The sequence below is a fragment of the Chiroxiphia lanceolata genome, chromosome 18 (assembly GCF_009829145.1).
Source record: "Chiroxiphia lanceolata isolate bChiLan1 chromosome 18, bChiLan1.pri, whole genome shotgun sequence".
Taxonomy (NCBI): Eukaryota; Metazoa; Chordata; class Aves; order Passeriformes; family Pipridae; genus Chiroxiphia; species Chiroxiphia lanceolata.
The window spans coordinates 1,622,899-1,641,312 of NC_045654.1; the positions used below are offsets into that span (position 1 = coordinate 1,622,899).

The following is an 18,414-nucleotide window of genomic DNA, read 5'->3' on the forward strand; positions in this document are numbered from 1 at the left end:
CTCATCCCACCCCCTGCCATGGGCAGGAACACCTTCCACTAGCCCAGGTTGCTCCAAGCCCTGTCCAACCTGGCCTGGAACACTTCCAGGCTGGATGTGCTGCAGAGGAGCTCAGGGATGGTGCCACCACCACCCTGCAGCACAGGGCTGAGAGGGGCTGAGTTGGAGCCACAACAGGCCCCTCCTGCAGGAGGATGTGGGGACTGTGGGGCTGGGGCCCTGCTCACAGCCCTGATCCAGCCCGGGGTCACAGCGGGACGGATGTGGCCGTGCTGGGAGGAGCCAGGACTGCTCCAAGCTGGGACAGATGGGAACACCAAACCTCATTTCAGTCAGTGCAACCCCCCCACTGCCCCCACAGCAGCTCCAGCAGTCCCACACTCCTGCATCCAGGACACTGAGCCAACAGGGACCATGCAAAGGCCGGGGCGGGCAGGCAGGCGTTCCATGCGGGGCGGGCACTCACGGCATTCCCGGGAGCTGGCACATGCACCTCACTGGGGATGGGCACAGCTCAGGCAACTCCCTCCTCCTGCACCCCCCCCCAGCCTGTGAGCCCTGTCCTCCAAACTCATCGACTCCTACAAGGAGCTGGGAGCAGCACTCCAGGGACCTGCATTTCGCAGCTGCCCTTCCCATTAACTCCCTGGCATCAGGATGTGGTGCCCTCCTTGTTCTGTGCTGGAGATTTGCTGCTGCCAAGAGACTGCCAGGGAATTCTGCTGACATCCAGCAGCTCCGACTAAGCCTTCCTTGCCAAGAGAGGAGATCTCCAGCTGCTGGTCACTGATGGGGAGAGAGGGAGCAGAGAAATCCCATTTCCCACTTCAGTGGACTCATTTCCTCAGTTCTGCACAGCGGCTCCAAGGCTCGGAGCGGGAACCTCAGCACAGGGACCAGCCTCTGCACAGGGTCTGGAGTCCAGAGGATCCTGTTAGAAACCCCTGTCAGAAACACCCATGGGAGTGGGAACAGCCCCTGAGGTGTCACACAGCAACACCCTGTGGAGAAGCAGCTCCCACAGCCCCAGCTCACTGCCCAAGGAATGATTATCCTGCAGCAGCTCCCTGCTGATGGATGAAGGAAAAGAGAACCAGAGGGATTAAAACAAGTATCTCTTTGTTGGAGCTCAACAGCTTCCTAACATATGCTTGGGGTTTTGTTGTTTTATCCCAGATAATGGTGCTCTGTAGCTGCTCTCCTGAGCTTTGGAAAGCTCTGGACAGCTCATCCTTCTATCCTGGTGGTCCCCTGCTTCACTTCAGGGATTAGAATGAGATGTTAAAAAACAGGCTGGAAAAGGGATCTTGCTCGTTAGAGAAAGGGGGACTGAAAATCACACTCCCCAAAATGCCAAATCACAGCTGTTCATCCAGTTTGGTGATCCTGACCCTCAACCAGCCCTGGACCTGCTCCTGCCACAGGATTTTCAGTCCTTCTAAAACAAGTGGCAGGTTTTCGTCAACAGCATGCAGAGCAATGTTGGAATTGTTTGATAACACATGGATCTCTCCCAGAAATATGGCAAAAAAGGGAAGGATCAAAAATAAATGGATAAACTTGCAGGGCAGTGTCCTCCCAGTGAGCAGCACAGCATTCTCTGTCACACACACGGGCTGACAGTGAGTGTTAGTGTGAGACACATCCCATTTAAGCTCCAAAAAGCCAAGTCCTAAAAGCCTCTTTGTGAGGAGAGAGGCCTGTTCCCACGGATCCAAACACCCCCACCCTAGTTCTGGTGATTTGTAGGCAAGTGAGAAACAAAGAGGGGGAACAGCCCGAGTTAGTTGGGAGAAGTCACCCAGGAAAGGCAGACGGACAAGGGGCAGAGGCTGCTGGAAATGCTCACCAGAGCTGATCAACTCGGTCAGGGTCCCTGCAGGGGGAGAGAGAGCTCAGGGAACAGGCAGAGGGAGCAAACAGTGGCAACCAAGGAAGCTGGAAGGTTTTATCCTGCTCAAGGCCTTTCCACCCCCAGGGAAGGGGTTGTGGATGTTTACTGGGGAGACACTCGTGGTGTGGGTCTCTGCTCACTGGACATGGCAAAGCTGAACACACAAAGACACTCCAGGGAGATGTGCAGCCATGTGAAACCCTGAGGCCATTTTAACTCCTCGTGTTGTTGGGGTGACCCGTGTGTATCCAGGCTCTGGGAATTCTCCTGAGCCCAGGCCTAGGGAATGGCCTCGTGATATAAATTTGCACAAGCACAGTAGACATGGAAAAAAAAAATCATTCCAATTCTATTTGTTCTTCCCTGGGTTTGATCAGCTTTACAAGACTAATTGGAGCAAAATATAAACCAGACACGAACCAAAAATGATGTTCATAACTCCTTCTAACTTCAAAAAGCAACAGAGCAGCAGAATGTGGTAACTGCCATTTATTTAAATGCTGATTCCTGTAATAGTTTGTGCATGTCCAGAAACCAGGAATAGGAATTTATTTGAAATAGAACTTAGAAACTGGAGATTCTCTGGCTTTGACCACGTGGCCTCTGCCTCCTGCTCTTCATTAAGGCCCTGCTGCTGCCTGAGCTGCTGCAGCCTCTGTGGCAACATGTCTGGCAAAGAATAATCCAGAAAACTTTGATCTCACATAGGTGTTCTTTTCAGATTCTGTAGGAGCAAGCTAATGAAGAGGGGAGAATGGTTAGAGAAGGAAAGGAGCAGGTTTACAACCAGCAGTGGGAAGAAGATGCTAATCCTATATTTCATGTAACTCATATATTGAATTACTGAATGCTAAGATGACAAAGCTGTATTTTTTATAAATCTAAACAGCCAGCTGCCTCCAAATCCAGTCTGAGGGAAAAAGGTGGGATCTGTTTTGGCTGGGGTGGAACAGATACCAAACGTGGCTTTTAAATATCTCCTGTGCCTGAAGTGGAGCTGAGCAGGAGGAACTGTTCTGTTCCAAACGCTCGGCTCCTCCTGCTCTGACACCGCTCCTTGGGAGAGGACCCGTGTGTCCAGAGGAAGGGCCTGGCAGGTGTGAGGGGAGCAGAGCAGCGTGTCCCTCCCTCCTGTGCCCGGTACCTGCAGTGGTGTTTCCTGCTGGCGAGCCAGAAGGCGCTGTCACAGCCGTAGCAGTGAGCGGCCAGGTGGTCCGGGAGCCACCGCGTCACCTGCAACAACAGGCACAGGGGTCAGGGAGGGGCAGTGGAAGCACACCCATCCTGTTTGTGCTCCCAAAAGCAAAGCCAAGCACCCCGAGGAAGGTGCTTGTTCTGCTGTAAGAGCACAAGGTCAGGGCTGGCAACGGGAGCAGATGCACAGACCTGTGAGAACAGAGACGCTGGATTCCCTCGGACAGGCAGAAATCAAGCCAGAAAATCCAGTTCCCTTCAGCTAAAGGTGGACATTCCCCAAGCACATGTCCACCTGAGGCTCCTTTCCTACTCCCCCCTTCCCCAGCTCCCAGTCTGTGAAGCAGAGGGCTCATAGGCACAGGTACTGGTATGTCAGGTGAGACAAGCGGAACGCAAGGAAGAGAGTTCCCAAGAAGTGGCACACGACCAAAGGCCAGAGGATAATTTGAATATCAGTATCCCAAAAGGAGTGATTCACAGGGATTTAGTCTGTACCTCTGTGTCCTGTTTATCCACCTGCTCCCAGCTGGCTTCAGAGAAAATCTCTGTGCTGCAGCGAGACAAGCAGTTCTGATCCAGATTGCTTTCCGAGTCGGGGATAGACGTCTGTTGGCAAACAAACACAGCTGAACAGAACCTTCCCATATCCCTGCTTCCAACCAAATAACACCCGGAATCCCTGACAGGTCAGGGTCTGCCCCTCTGGTGACAGGAGGACATGAGGCAGAGTGGATTTAAAATCCAGTTTCTGCTGCGTTAGCGCAAAGTTCTGGCAAAGCTTTGGGTGATTAACCAAAACCTGCTCTCTGGGGCTCCAATTCCAGGGTCCTGTTTCCTTTCCAAGGTTGTTTCACTTTCAAAAGTAAAATTAGTAAATCCTTTTGTTGGCAAAGATTCTGGAAAATACAAGCCAAATTGCATATGGGAAACTCAGAATCTGAGATATATATATTCTATATATAGGTTTGGGGGAATAATGCCTCCTTAATATAGTCTATCCAGGTAGAGGTGGATTTTAACAGATTTAAAATTCAGCCAGCCCCTAAAATACAGTAAAATAGCAAGAAATCTTGAGTTAATGTCTTTTGTGCCTGAGGAATAGGCATTTCTGGAGCTCCAGAAGAAAACCTGCAACTCCCAAGCTGAGGCACAAACAGGAGGTAGAGATCAGGTTCTTAAAAACGGGGAATTTTCTGGAGGCACTGCCAGCCCTACGCTGCAGGTTCTGAAGGCCCTTAAAAATGGGAGCAGAATCAATCAAGCCAAAGCACCTGATTTCTCCAGGGAATCCAAGCTTTTTGCAGTGACACTGGGCCCGACGGAGCACGTCGTGCTGCGTCTCCAATGGGAAGAGCCAAGAGGGCTCCAAGGGTTTTTCACAACAAACGTACCTGGGACTATCCAGCACCTCTGTCACTCCTAAACAACAATGAATTCCACAAACCTCCTATAAATATTTATTTTTTTCAATGTTGCAGGCATATAAACCACGTGGGAAAAGGAAATTTCTGATGGGTGTTGCGTCAGCCTCAGGAATTACAGGCAAGTCCTCAAACCCACAGGAAGGTACAATTCTCTACAAAAGTCCCAACTTTTACAACTTTAAACACTTCCAAGTAAAAGCACAAATAGATTAAAAGCTCCCTTAATATGTTGAGAAAAAAACTCTTGTTGACATAAGGCTGCAGGAAAGCTCAGTTAATTTATGCCAGTTAAGTTCAGAATTCCAGAAATTTATTCCAGTTACTGAGCCTGGAGCATCCTGGCCATCTGAAAGGGACAGTGTGAACCTGATGGGTTTGAGCTCACAAAGCACCACCTGAACCTGCAAAGCACCAAGGGATCATCCCATGCTACTGTCCCAAAAATGGCACAGATACAGCCTCAGGAAAATGTCTTTGCTCTACATGAAAACAACAGTAAAAGAGGTGTTTGGGTTTTTTAGTAAGGCCACTGAAGGTGTTTGGGTTTTTAATAAGGCCACTGAAGGTGTTTGGGTTTTTAATAAGGCCAGTGACAGTGTTTGGGTGTTTTATTAAGGCCAGTGAGGGTGTTTGGGTATGTCCAGGTATGTGTGAGCTGCTGCCGAACGCCCACCTCAAAATAAACCTTAGGTCCACTCATGGTCAAACTGAAGTTGGGTCATTAGTCATTAATATTAGTCATTAATTGCCATTTATCAAGTGTTTGCCCTCTTCAGAATGACCTGGAGAGTTCTGTAAGAGCCTGCACAGCCCAGAAATGCCCCCCGAGCGCCCAGTGAGCTCCAGACGCGGCGCAGGTACCGCTCACTCACCACTTCGTCTCCGTAGTCCCCGTTGAGCCGCAGGGAGCTGTTGAGGAACTGGCTCTCCAAGCGGCTCTTGAGCTCCTGCACCTGCTTCTTGAGGGTCTCCACCTCCTGCTGGTGTCCGGTCTCGATCTGGCGCAGGCGCTGCTGGATGACGTCGCTGTAGACGGGCATGCCGTCGTCGTCCAGGTGGCTGCGGGCGGGCTGGTCGGGGCTGCCGCCCGCCGGCTTCCCCAGCTGGCTCAGCACCCACTTGTGGTGCAAGTTCCTCAGGTGCAGCTGGGCGGAGCCGCAGCTGGCCGCCGACACCTGCCTGCTGAGCGAGGCCTTGAGCCGCCCGTCCTCCCCGTTCACGCAGTGTCCGTTGGTGGCGGGGAATTTCGGGGGGACGAGCCCCGCGGGCTTCTCCGCCAGCTTGTTCTCGGGCTCCGGCTCCCCGTTACACACGACCTCGTCTTTCCGCTCCGCGAAGGGCAAGGCACAAGGGGAAGGCATCGGGAGGTGCGTGGTGCTGCTACCAGAAGTCCTGTGCACTCTTGTTCCCAGTTTTTGGAGCTCTATCATGCACTCCCCCTCCGGCCTGTTCTCCAGAGTTCGGGACAGCTCGTCGGCGCTGTTGTCGAAGGGGTGAGCTCTGTGGCACGGGCCCTTAGGCAGGAACTCAGGCTTTGCTTCAGTCTCCGTTAAGGTTTCCGTGGAACTTTCGATGTTGGATGTCCTTGCCTCGGGCGGGGGTGGCAGAGGGAAGGGAAGGCCGGCCTGTGCTGTGCCGTACGGGCTCTCTGCTTCTTCGTGTTTCCCAACGCCTTCTTCCTCAGTGTTGTTCTGAGCGGAGCCCTCCAAAGGAACAGCCTGCAGCTCCCTCACCTGAGGTACCTTCTGGAGAGCGCTGCCGGGATCGCCGTGCTCGTCCTGTTGTCCTCTGGGCTCAGAAGCACCTTGTAAAAGTGGGTGTGGGGTGGGTGTGGGATTGTTCCTTACGATACCTGTGTCCGCCTCGGCCTTTTCCCCGAGGTCACTGACATACCCCCGCAGATTGTCAGCTCTCTTCTCCTTATCCAGGGCCACCTCAGCCCCTCTCCCTGCTGCCTCCGGGCCACCCCTTAAGTGCTCCTCCAGCCCAACATCATCTTTCGTGGCCTCCTGCAGGATGTTCTCCATCTGTCCCTCTGCCACCCCGGCTGCGACAGAGAGCTCGGCGCCCAGGGGGGCCCTGCCCTGCCAGCCCAGGGTGTCCCCCTCGAAGGGCTCGTCCCCGGGGGGGCTGAGGCTGCTGAGCTCCAGGGAGCGGCGGTGCTCCTGCCACTTCTCGTTGAGGCTGGGGTCGCTGCTCCGGCGGGCGGCTGTAGGCACGCTGCTGTCACAGGCTGTCGGCAGATTGTCGAAGGATCTCGTCTTTGGTAGCCTGCAAAGGCACAGACAATCCCAATCCACAGTCAGGGGATGCTTTTTTAAACATTTAGCTACTGTGGTAGGACAGTAACAATCTGTTCACTAATGGGCTTGTGGGAAGCATTATCCAGGAGCACGTTCTGCCCATCTGTAGTGCAGAGCTGCTTCAGGACTTCCTTTGTTTGCCATCAGGAAAATATGCTCAACCAGACTTCAAACATTCCCAGAATAATCCCTTTACCACCAAGCCCAAATGCTTCGAGCCTGGTCACACCTCCTAATTAACATGTGCTGGGAGCCATTGTACAGAAAAGCAAAGAAATAGTTATGCAACGCCAAAAAAAGAACTCCAATTCAAGATAACTGAAGGAAAGCTTATATCCCACAAGGATATAAGGAATTTTATGTGGCTGTGGGACCCTCAAAGCTTAATTCTGTTTGCCAAGCTTCTCTTTGCCACATTATCACCCCCGAAATGTGACAGCTTCCAAACCCAAAACACCGACAGACTGCACTGGGGCAAATCAGTCCCACATTCCCGCAAATCCACCTGGGAAAAATCCTGCCCTCCCACCACAAACATTCTCCTTTTATATCCCACAATATTCCCTGTTGATCTTACTTTACAGGAGGGATTTCTGGGCTCTAGGCTCACCTGCCCAGAGGCTGCTCTTCAGGGCTCGAGCCTGGCACAGGGTATGGGGCACAGGAGTCGTCGGCGGGCGTGGAGGGGGACGAGCAGGGCAGGTAAACAGCGCTCCAGAGCATTAAGTTCCGCACATGGCACACTGGGTACAGCACCTGAGAGGGACAACACGGGAAAGGGTCGACTGCTGGCTCCCAGCAGGCAGAGGAGTTCAGCCCTGGGGGTGCCAGCGAGCAGTGATGGTGTTTAATCAGCCACACTTGGGTCTAGAATGATCTTTTCTGCCAGAGACAGAGGCCGAACACTGATGGCCTTCAGCTCGTCCTGACTGAACTCCTGCAATGTGCTCTCTGTGAATCTACACCTTCACAAAGCTCCTGAACAATTTGAACTGCTGTGGAATTCAGTGGCCCACTGTCAGTGCCAAGGTTTCCTTGTGAGCTGTGTTGCACTGTGCCAGTTCAGAGGGAGCTGAACTCACTTCCACAGGCCCCAATCCAGCCCAGCCCATCCTGGCTCTAAAGGAAGCACTCACATGTACAAATTCAGTACATGCAGAAACACTTGGAAGAGACACCTTGCTGTTAAAAGGGATTCCTTGATTGTGGAATATGCTTTATGATTCCGATAAAAACACCTGGGCTCACGCTAGCAATTCCACTCTTCTCCAAGCAGACTCCCTGTGGAAAAGCAGGCAATGATAGAGGAACAGTCTGCCCCCCTCCCAGAGGGTGGCTGGGCACTGCCCAGGCTCCCCAGGGCAGTGGGCACAGCCCCAAGGCTGCCAGAGCTCCAGGAGGGTTTGGACAACATTGTCAGGGACAGGGTGGGATTGTTGGGGTGTCTGTGCAGGGCCATGATCCTTGTGGGTCCCTTCCCACTCAGAAGATGCTGTGATTCTAGGAGCAGTCAGGTTTCCCTGGCACTGAGCAGGGGAAGGGCTGCGAGGTGGCTGCTGCTCTTAAACTTTGGCTTTGTAACAGATGTGGCTGCATCAGAGGTACCTTTTAAAGCCCAAAGTAAAACCACGGAAAGATGAACTCAAGACAGGAAAATACCAAAACTCCCCCACACTGAAAGAGTCTCCTTGTCAGCACAGACAGTGTTGTCTTTCCTGAGAACAGGGGCCAAGTCCCCGAGGGCAGCCCAAGGACAGCCCTGTCCACTCATCCTGCTGCAAGAGCTCTCTACACTCCTGCTGGGCACACCTGCTGGCATTTTCAGGGAAATTTAGATGCATTCATAGCTTCAAACATCCCCCCAGGCTGTGTCTGCCTGCTCTGCCTCAGCACTCCCAGGATGCCATGTCAGGAGGGAAGGCTCAGAGGGCTCGGCGCGGTGACAGCCCAGAGCTGTGCAGGGCCACAGCCAGGGCAGACACAGCCAGGAGGGCTCAGGGAGTGGAAAACTCATCTTCTCAGAACCAACGTGGGCATAAAACTCTTCCCTGCTCCTTAATTTGACTCTAAGGAACAAATAAAAGCCACATCTATCATATGCAAACCCTCTGCACAGTCCTTACAGTTCCGTTTATGACATCTCACACTTTCATAAATAAAAAGGGCTTAAATATTTATACAAGTTCTTTGCAGTCCTACTCATGATGTCACTTGGTGACTGTGTGTTCCCCTGGCCGTGCTCTGCACCCCTCAGTGCCTCACATGACCTTGTATCAGGCACACACTGAGGGAACTGTGAGCCCCTCCCCAGAACATTCAGTGAGCTCTTACCATGGAGCAGCCAGACTGAAAACGTGAAGGTACTGAGACAAAGATACACCAAATAATCTGAGCTACTTCTTCTGTTTAGCTTTGAGATGAATTTAGACATAGTGTCTAGGTTTGCAGGCAATTTTCTGTCACTCCTCTGACACAGTTTAGTTCTCTAGAGAGGTCTATTTATCAAACACTGAAATGTTTTCTGCTACAAAAAATACAGTACAATATTTAGTTCCAGAAAACACATTTCCAGCACAGAGAAATTTCTGAGGTGGCATTTGACATTCCTCAAATATCAGCAAAATTAACACAAGACTTGAAACATCAGCCTGAGCTGAGTGTTCCAAGGTGAATGTCAGTGGGGAGAGCTGAGCTCACTGGTCTGGAAACACCCCTCTGTTCACGGTGACAGTTCAGAGAATCCCAGAATGGTTTGGGTGGGAAGGGAACTTAAAGATCATCCAATTCTATCCCCTGCCATGGGCAGGGACACCTTCCACAAGACCAGGCTGCTCCAAGCCCCATCCTGGCTTTGAACCCTTCCAGGGATGGGGCTGCCACCGCCTCAGTTGTGGCTGAACCCCCGTTCCTCGTGTCCCACTGTTGGGGTGTTTTCTCAGGGTACCCCCCTCCTTCTGGGGACTGTAGCTGGGAGCCCCCAGGGCTCTCCCTGGAGGGGGAGGGGGATACATACAGACTCCGACTGGGAGGAGTAGAGCAGGTTTTTGAAGGCTTTGTTTGCTGCCCGCAGCAAAGACCAGACGGAGCAGGTCCGTTCCTGAGTGTGTTTCTCTCCTCTCTCTTTCGCATTGTTGCACAGGAATGTTCCAAAGAGGCAGGAGTAGGTGTGCTGCACCAATTTCACCTGCACAGAGCAATTCAGACGTGTCAGGTGGCACGAGAGATCAGCTTCACCCTCCCTCTGCACAACCAAACCCCCTTCCCAGGGCTGACACGCGATATACAGCATTTTTTGCATACCTCCTTACAAAGGAATGCAAGTGGAGTGGAATCTTTGAAAATCATAACTAAAAAAAAATCAGGAAAAAATATAACCTAGAAAGACAAAATATTTGTTCAGAATCAAGTATAAAGGTCACATTGATTCAAACTCAATGCCCTGCAGGACAGGCAAACCCATGATTCCTGTGCTACAAAACATTAATGCACCCCAGACACACTGATCATTAATCCCTCGGTGCTGTAGGCCCAGCCTAACAAAATGGCTTAGTGTGAGCTTAACTTTGGGCATATAAATGACTTCCTTAGGATTATTCAGATGATAAATGAAGACAAGTAGTTTAATACTCTGAAAAATTAGGGGGTTACTCTAAAAAGGCCAGAACACCACGGGTATGTTCTCTGCCAGCCCCTGGAGATCAGCAGTGTGAAGTGAAGCCAGTTACTACCTGTTGTATCTCATTTCACAACTGAGTTACGCCAGGACCGTCCACGGACTCGGTTACATGGCTGAGCTGGCAAGTGGTAATTCAAGTCAGCCACAATCACAGGAATGTGCCTTAAATCTCTCAGTGGATCAGACACTTCATAAAAACTTTTACTTCTCAGATTACTGCTCCTGCAGCCCATGACTGCCACTTCCCCAGACACCCAGGGACTGACTTTGACCATCCTGGGTGAATTCCTAATGGGAGAGCTGTCTGCTTCCAGAGAAGATAAACACAGCTCCTATATCCTTTCAGCACAGAAACTGAAAAATTTCATTTTCATTTTCAGCAAAGAAACTGAAAAAAAAAATGAATGGAGCAGGTTGTTTTTAGAGGAGGAGTTTTCAAGTCAAAACATGATCAAAGCAGGGGGAGGTTTGTATTGCCAGTAAGGATGATTTTTTTCACGCTGTGAGGATGTTTTATACCTCTTAGGTGGGAATATTTAATTGATATAATTTCTTTCTTTTAAGTCTAAAAGGACCCTTAAGGGTCCTGCTTCTGTTTTAAGAATGAATAGACCCCATGGAATAGACAAATAATTTTGTTTGCTGTATCTGGGCACCTTTGACATTACCTTTATCATGCTTAGAGAATGGTTTGGGTTGGAAGGGACTTTAAAGCTCATCTCATTCCATCCTCTGCCATGGGCAGGGACACCTTCCACTAGAGCAGGTTGCTCCAAGCCCCATCCAACCTGGCCTTGGACACTTCCAGAATGTCACAGACAGGTGGGAAAAGCAGCCCCCCAGGCTCTGGGGACGCCAGCACGGGTTTAGAAGAGTCTATAAAACTCTCAACTCACAAGGAATGCTTCGTTAAACTCGAAAGAGCAAGGGAACTGCCTCTGGAGCTGATGGACACAGTCCAGCCACTGCAGAAACACCGGGCAGCGCTCGTTCAGGTCATCCGAGTTCTCCCCATGGCCACAGCGATCTGCAAACTTGTGGCCAAAATCCAGCCACTCTGTCTCCACCAGCACCTGGAAACCCTGCAGGAACGAGAGGACAGATGAAGAATTCCTGTTTTCCTTTGGCTCCGTTTTCTAAGATGGTCTGAGACTCGTGGGAATCACTTTATTGATGTGCTCTCACTCTCTTATTTCCCTTCAGCACTGGGCTCATTACTTCTCTTTGCTGCTTTAGTGCCTCTGTGCTCTGAAATGAAATTGGGACAGGTATGGATTCCCAAACTACATGAACAGGAAAGGGAATAAGGCAGATTAAGTCCTCAGTGACTGGCAGGGAGGATCCTGATATGAGCCCTATCTCTCCAGGCAGGGGCGAGCAGGAACTTCATCTTGATCAAATCCATCTGGATCATGGTACCCAGCATTTGGACAGGACATTTGAAAGCTTTCCCTTGAAAATGATGGGCAGATCTGCCTGTTAGGAAAGGAAACAATCCACAACAGGACATCCAAGCTCAGGGAGAGCAGGTGCTTGTCTGGTGTACACCAGTCACAAGGCTGATTAAAGGTTCACTTGAGTGATTTCTCATGAAAATGAAAAGGGCAAAGACATTCCCAAACAGTGCCTGGATGAGCAGCTGAATGTGACACCTTGTCTTACAGGACCTGAAATCCATCACAGGGCAGGAAGGTTTCGGTTCTTGGAGGAAAGAAAAATTGTAGAGAACCTTTATTGAGTCAAAGGCTTTGATCAGAGCCAAAATAATGGCTGACAGCTGAGAAATGTGAGACGTGGCAATGCTGAAGACTCATTTTCCTCAACATTTCTGATCCTGGCATAGACAGCTGCAGTTTATGGTTTCCTCTGGATGACAAGGAAGGCACAGGGTGTGCAGAGCAGAACTCTGCACCCTGAACAGGAGGGACAGCACTCCTTGGAGCACCAGGAGGAGGCTCTGTGCCCAGGCCAGAGCAGCATGTTTTGCCCTGGTAGAACCAGCTTGTAGAACCCATGTGAAAAAGGATCCAAAAGGCTTTGCTGCAGCTCAAGCCTCTGGTCCCTGTGTGAGTGAGGCTTTAAGCAGCAGCTCACAGCAGTGTTCAGACACAGAGTTCTGTTCTGGACAACAAAGGCATCTTGCCCGTGGGCTGGCAGATGGAACCCAGCCAGAACATGTCCCACAGTGCTGCAAAGTGATGGGGGAAAAAATTCAGGCTGAAAAAACAGGAGGAATATAACTGACAGAGGACAGGGAAAATGTGAAACTGGAAAGCTGTGCACTTGGGAAATCCAGCAAAGAGAAAGGCTTTGTCTGAGCGCTTGGCTGAGAACCTGCAGTGGGGCAATGGAAACTGCAGTTGCAGCACTTTGTACTCCATATTCCTGAGGTAAATATGAGGAAGCACAGACCATGACTGTGCAGTTACAGCAAAGGGAATATAATGTCTGAGTTACAGACTGTTCGCCCAGGCTGTGGTCGGTTAACTCCTGCCAGCTTTAGTGCCTTCCTTAGCGGAAAGAACTGCAGTAATTTATAGCCAGGTTTGCTCAGCCAAGGCCCTGAGCTCCCCAGTGCCCTCCCAGAGGGATCACCCACCTCTGTGGTCCTGTAGTAGGGGTCCAGCAGCAGCTTGGCCAGCGCCACGATCTGGGGGGTGCGGTCCCAGCCGTCGGAGCAGTGCACCAGCACCGGCCGCTGGTCCCGGTCCACGGCGTGAACCACCAGCAGCGCCGACTTCAGGAGCACCGACAAGTGCTGCAGCCACTTGGTGCTCTCCAGAGCTGACAGCCAACTAGAGGAAAACAAGGGAAGACAGTTTTTGCTCTTTTAAAATGCTTTCAGGTTTGGATCTCTGAATTTATCACAGCAAAGCTGCTGTTTCAATAAGCTGTGAGTGGCACGCAGGAGCAGTTTTCATTTACGTCTCGTTAATGCTCTCCCAGGGTGGAGCAACAAAGCCACACTGTCTGCCTGAGGAACTGCCACTCTCTGGGATGAGCTGAAGGTCTGGATCGACTTTGAGACCATGGAAGGCTTTAGCAGCAATTTCCAAACAGGTAAGTGGGAGTTTATATGTTTGACTCAGCAAGGGAAAGCTCATCAGCATGTTCCACACAATTCAGCATTCCCTAAGCGCTGTCACCAGCCGGGTTTATGCTCTGGGAACAGCCTTAATTAACAACTCCAGTGTCCTAGTGAAGACCCAAGCTCAGAAGCTTCGGATTTGATGGGCCATTACAGGGTAGGTACCCCATAGCACTGGAGGGCTATGAAATATTCTCTTGAAATGACACTATAAATGAGGGGAACATGGAACACAGCCAGAATTTTCCAAAGGAGAGACAAGATGTGAATATTAAAGAGCTGGGAATAGCATGTCAACCTAAGTGTGAGTGCTTAGAAGCCCACCAGAAGCAGCAACACTCTGGTATCAACATCCAAAGTTACACTATCATTTCACAACTAATTCTCCAGGGTCACGTCAATCACAGTAAACCAACTACCTCCAAGGACATGAAAATATACAGCTGAGCATTATCAGCCAGGACAGTCACTGGGGAAAACCCACGGAATTTCAGTTTCCAAACCAGCAGCAGAAGAACGTGGCTGCAGAAACATGTCACCCAAGGCCCAAACATCCACTTACTTTCCTGGATCTGGCATTTGTGTGCAGAGCAGACGCAGGGACTGAAAGCTCTTCCGAATGGAATGGATGTTTGCCATCCCCATGAACACCACCTCACAGTTGGGGTAATACTCTGCAGGGAGAGGGCAAGGAAGAGGGAAGAAACTAAACAACTGCATTTCTAAAAGAAGCTTTTTTTCATCAAAACAAACCCTGTTGCTGTGGACAGATGAAATAATCTGTTTATGGCTATTCTGTAAGGACACAGCAGCCCTTGGAGCTCGGTGGGTATTCCAGGCATGACACCACAGCCCAGCAAAACAGGAAGCATTTACCAAAGTCCTGCTGTATTTACTCGCAATGTTTCACTCCAGGTTACAAAAAGCAGAGTGCAAACCTATGGGAATAGGGATATTCCTGTGCTCCAGGTCCCAGAGTGTCTGTAAAGACTGGGAAACATCATAAGATGCAAAGCATAAATAACATTTAACTGGTAATTTATGGATGCAAGTCATAGATTGCTTTTCCTAAGCACTCAGAAAGGCTGAAAGGTTACTCCATCCACTGCTTTCTTCTGAGGGGAATTTTATGAGGAAGCATCACATGTGTGAGAAATACTGGAAGTTCAGGAAAACAGAAGATCTATGGAATTACTTTGGATGTTGCTATGGGATGTGCTCATGTGCAGACAGGGTCACAGCTCAGGGGGGCACCCAAGGAGAGCCAGAAAAACACCAGTTCAATGGTTTTTCCTAGATTTAGTTTTGATGCTTCTGTCTGCACAAAAATGGTGACACAATAGTCAAAATGACTGTTTCTACAGGAGAAAAATAATCAGGATGCAGAATCTGGGATACTGAGTGCTTGCACAGGGAAATGCAGGAGTCTGAGCATGTTTTGTATCATTTGATTTCCCAACTCTTTATCAGCCCAACAGCTGCTGACCCAAAGAGAACATCCTGTTAGCAACGGACTCTGTAACTCCAGCCACAGATTGCACAAGACAATTTCAGCATTTTTTGGTCTTTACACTGAATTATGTTATATCTAAAATAAAGCACAGCATAAATGAGCTATTTTTATACAGAGAATGAAGCAAACTTGGCAATACCAGCAGAAAACTTAGCAGCAGAAAGCAATACAAGTATTTATTGAAGATGACAAGCTGTTTGAAAATCTACACAGAATTCAAGAACCAATATACAAGAAAATCAAACTTCCTGTAGGCTCTGCTTTTCTGGTTTGAAATTTTACTCTCTCATACAGAATTATTTAGTAATTTTGAGGTTTTAAATGGAAACTTCATCTTTCCTTACTGGTGACTGCATAAAGAGCAGCTACTGCAGCAAAGACCAAAACAAGAACACACAGTCAAAAGAGATTTTGTTATCTTATCTCTAGTTTTTCTGTCTGGCATTTTTTTCCAGACTCTCCACCCATGGAATTTTAACAGGCTGCATTCATACCCAGTAGTGACCATAAATAACACCTTGTTTATAAAATCACCAATGCACAAGTGCCAAAGAACACAAAGTGGTGTTGCAAATGTATTACACATGCAAGGTGAAGCAAGATTGCAGTTGGTTATGATATAAACGCTGAAAAATGTTTCAGCTTTAGAAAAATTGCTGAAAAGCTGTATTTTGCACAACCATTCTAGAGTACTATTATTCTCTGCAGCCAGTGGGTTTTACAAGTTCAGGGCTTTTAGCCATGAGCACACTGGACACCTTTGTCTCTCTCTAGTTTATATGTTTGACTCAGCAAGGGAGAGCTCATCAGCATGTTCCACACAGTTCAGCATTTACTGAGCTCTGTCACCAGCTGGGTTTATGCTCTGGGAACAGCCTTAATTAACAGCTAAACCTGCCCTTTGGAAGGGCTGGTGGTGGCTGCTATGATCCAGAACATTCAGACAGATGAACAGCCCTCCATCCCCACGGTCAGTTAAACAGGCTGTCCTGAAGGGGATCAGTGCAATTCCATTGGAGCACATCCTTTTGATTAACTGAATGGAAAGCAGAAGAAGTGCTGCTCACCTGGGCACTCACAGCCTCCCCCCTTGGCTCTGTTGGCCACGGCTGCCGCGTACGATCGCGCGTCCAAGATCAAAAGCTTCTGGGGCTGAATTGCCAAACTCTCTGCTCCCGAGGCATTGGAGATGGAGGAGTCTGGGAGGGAGGAGATGCAACTGGTGAGGAACTCAAAGGATACTTCTGACCTTGGTCACAAAACGATTCGCTCAGTTCCACGATGCACATGCACACAGTAACTGGAGAATGCCTGACTGAACACAATGGATTCAACCTGTTCCAGCACGGGAGATTAATCTTTTACATAAAGCTCTGCCCCTCACAGAAAAGTAACAGTGACAGACTTACCAAACTCCACATCAGAGAGGTCCCCTCCATTGGAGAAATCTCTGGAACAATTCCCATTCATCAGTTTGTTGCTGTTGGACCTCGAGTCCGAGGCGCAGGCCTTGGCCACGGACTGGACGAGGTGCTCGTCGTCGGCGTTCCTCCAGCCCCACCAGCTGACCTCGGGCTGCCCACAGCGGGAGATCACTGCCCCATTGCTCTGGTGCCTGGAAGGGGAAGGAAGAACAAAACCAACATAAGTTGAAGGATCAGGATGAAAAGGATCCAGAGGGCACGAAAACTTCACTGGTGTGCTGCGGTATCTTAATTCCCACGGGGGACCTCGCCACTGTCCAGCAGTTATCCAACCTGGGAGTTGGTGGTAGCGTATTCCAGGTGCTTCCCTTCCAAATGCTGACTGAGAACACAGTCACTCAAAGGGGAAAGTCAAAGCAAGGTCAGGAAGAGAAAACAAAGCATCTTCTTGCTCAATATTGTGGCCTGTTGGTCAGTGAAGGCTGGGGAGCATTTTGGAACAGCAGGTGAGGCATTCCAGAGGAATTCAACACCTGCTGGATGGCAGATAAATGAGGAACACCCCCACCCTGAACATGGCTCTCAACTCCTGGGGAGTGACATTAAAAAAATCACATTTTTTTACACGTCTGAAGAGTTATTTCCTTAAAGACCCAGCTTCTTGTACTACATGTAATATGAAATAATTAAAACTCATTGAACCATTGCAAACATGATCTGAAAAAGATTTAAAAACTCTCCCCTACAATCTATTATAAAAAGAGGACTGAAACATCTGATCACAGTAATTCCACTTGCTGCCTCTGTGCTGGCACATCCCACTGCTGCCACCAGCTCTGAGATTGCCCATTCACTGAAGCATTTGCAGCTGGGAGTAACAACCTTCTCCTTGACCTTGCCCAGCAGCCCCTCAGTTCAGGGAGCTCAGCCCTGGACCAAGGAAGCCTGGCTGTGGGTACAGAGGGAGCAGCCAGAGCAGCAGAGATACAACTTCTCTGAGGCCACACAGTGAGGCAACAATGCTGAGAACAGGACACCCAGAGATGTTCACTCCCTGCCTCATGTCCCAGCTGAAATATCCCTCCATTCATCCACACACTGTGCTTCTCTCTTTAAATGACCTGCAAACCATTATGGAATGGTTTGGATGGGAAGTGACCCTAAAGCTCATTCCATTCCACACCCTGCCATGGGCAGGGACACCTCCCACTAGCCCAGGTTGCTCCAAGCCCCGTCCAACCTGGCCTTGGACACTTGCAGGGATCCAGGGGCAGCCACAGCTTCTCTGGGCAACCTGGGCCAGGGCCTCATCACCCTCACAGCCAACAATTCCTTCCCAGTCTCCCATCTGTCCCTGCTCTCTGGCAGTGGGAAGCCATTCCCTGTGTCCTGTCCCTCCATCCCTTGTCCCCAGTCCCTCTCCAGCTCTCCTGGAGCCCCTTTAGGCCCTGCAAGGGGCTCTCAGCTCTCCCTGGAGCCTTCTCTTCTCCAGGTGAACCCCCCCAGCTCTCCCAGCCTGGATCCAGAGCAGAGGGGCTCCAGCCCTGGGAGTGTCTCCGTGTCCTCCTCTGGATTTGCTTCAGCAGCTCCACGTCCTCCCTGTGCTGTTCCCAGGGCTGGAGGCAGCTCTGCAGAGGGGTTTCACCTGAGGGGGCAGAGGGGCAGAATCCCCCTGCCCTGCTGCCCACGCTGTGGAGTGAGCCCAGGACAGCGGTGGATTTGTGGGAACACATCCCTTCCAGCAGAGCTGCCTCTGCTGCTCTTGCTCAGGAGTCCCAGCACAACCCCCATTTCCAAAGCACACACCTGCCAATTACAGCTCCTACAGGTTACGATGCAGCAAAGGATTTTAGAGCCTTCCTGCAAACAAACTGCCCATCTCAGCCTCAGGGCAA

The 18,414-nt window shown here is 50.2% G+C and overlaps 1 protein-coding gene across 10 annotated transcripts in view; it reads right to left on the bottom strand.

Moving 5' to 3' along the window:
- Positions 1-18,414, bottom strand: part of MTMR3 (myotubularin related protein 3) — a 79,352-nt gene that overhangs the window by 2,465 nt on the left and 58,473 nt on the right. For 4 of the 10 annotated variants that reach the window (XM_032706271.1, XM_032706262.1, XM_032706267.1 and 1 more), the window contains 11 exons: positions 16,505-16,710; positions 16,163-16,294; positions 14,145-14,256; positions 13,094-13,289; positions 11,391-11,576; positions 9,832-10,002; positions 7,429-7,574; positions 5,388-6,786; positions 3,587-3,697; positions 3,039-3,127; positions 1,850-1,876 (listed from right to left, as the gene is read on the bottom strand). In XM_032706271.1, the coding sequence (XP_032562162.1) occupies positions 1,850-1,876; positions 3,039-3,127; positions 3,587-3,697; positions 5,388-6,786; positions 7,429-7,574; positions 9,832-10,002; positions 11,391-11,576; positions 13,094-13,289; positions 14,145-14,256; positions 16,163-16,294; positions 16,505-16,710 (2,775 nt within the window). Of the gene's footprint in view, positions 1-1,849; positions 1,877-2,368; positions 2,632-3,038; positions 3,128-3,586; positions 3,698-5,387; positions 6,787-7,428; positions 7,575-9,831; positions 10,003-11,390; positions 11,577-13,093; positions 13,290-14,144; positions 14,257-16,162; positions 16,295-16,504; positions 16,711-18,414 lie in introns of those variants that run through there. The other 6 variants (XM_032706265.1, XM_032706266.1, XM_032706263.1 and 3 more) reach the window with 6 other exon arrangements.